This window comes from Blastocystis sp. subtype 4 (assembly GCF_000743755.1).
Source record: "Blastocystis sp. subtype 4 strain WR1 chromosome Unknown seqid_1029, whole genome shotgun sequence".
NCBI classification, from domain to species: Eukaryota; class Bigyra; order Opalinata; family Blastocystidae; genus Blastocystis; species Blastocystis sp. subtype 4.
In genome coordinates, this window is record NW_014568518.1 from 1 (window position 1) to 910 (window position 910).

Below are 910 nucleotides of genomic sequence, written 5' to 3' on the forward strand. Positions count from 1 at the left end.
AATGTAGAATCGTTGTTCATAGAGATAATAGAAAGATAGAGGAATGAGCACAATGATGAACCACGGTGTTGCTATCAGAATCACAACAAGAGTAGCCAAGACAGAGAAGAGACAAGACAGAAGAGATCCAAAGGCAGCAGGAAGAGTCTTATCCACAGTATAAATATCCTTGCTGATTCGATTTGTAATACGACCCAGAGGCGTTTGATCGAAGAAGGACATGGGTGAACGCATGATTCCTTGAAGTAGGCCATCATGCAGTTTATGACTTGCTTTAAGCCCTGTGAAGTAGAGAGCCATATAACGTACTCCCATCAGAATGATACTCAATAGAGCAAGTGCAGCATATATCCCAACATACCACAAAGGTTCACGATGAGCTCTGTCGTTCGACCAATAGGTCACCCACCATGTATTGAACACTCGAGTGACTTCAGCAATAAGGAAGGCGAAGAGAACAAGAAGAACGATCCAGATTCCACCTGCAGCTGCAAAGTAAAGGAGATACACGCTGCTTTTAACCTGACCTTTCACACGATTCTCTTCAGTTGTGAGTTCGCCAACTCGTTTGGAACCAGATTGAGGTGTGGATTGAATACTTGAAGTCGTCTCTGAAGAAACTATTGCTGGATTTGGAACAGATGGAACGTCGTCTTTCACAGGTTCTGATGAAGGAGAAATAGCAGTTTCCTTAGGCTCGGCTGATTCTGATTGTTCAAGGGGTGTCAACGGTGTCAATGGACTCTCAGATTGTGCTTGTTGAGCTTTTGCTTCTTTCTGAGCTTTCAACAATCCAGCCAAAACACCATTTTGATTAGCTGACACATGAGTATAAGAACCTTGATCTTGAATCATTCCCTTCTCTATCACCACAATATTGTCACAAGCAGGGAGATACTCCAATGCATGA

The 910-nt window shown here is 43.0% G+C and overlaps 1 protein-coding gene across 1 annotated transcript; it reads right to left on the reverse strand.

The window, feature by feature from the left end:
• Positions 1-16: 16 nt before the first annotated feature.
• On the reverse strand, positions 17-855 carry JH06_5707 (ATP-binding cassette superfamily; the record flags this gene model as incomplete). The annotated part of the gene is made up of 2 exons (XM_014669156.1): positions 17-71; positions 119-855. The coding sequence occupies 2 exons, from the start codon at positions 853-855 to the stop codon at positions 17-19; spliced, it is 792 nt and encodes a 263-aa protein (XP_014524642.1).
• Positions 856-910: the final 55 nt, after the last annotated feature.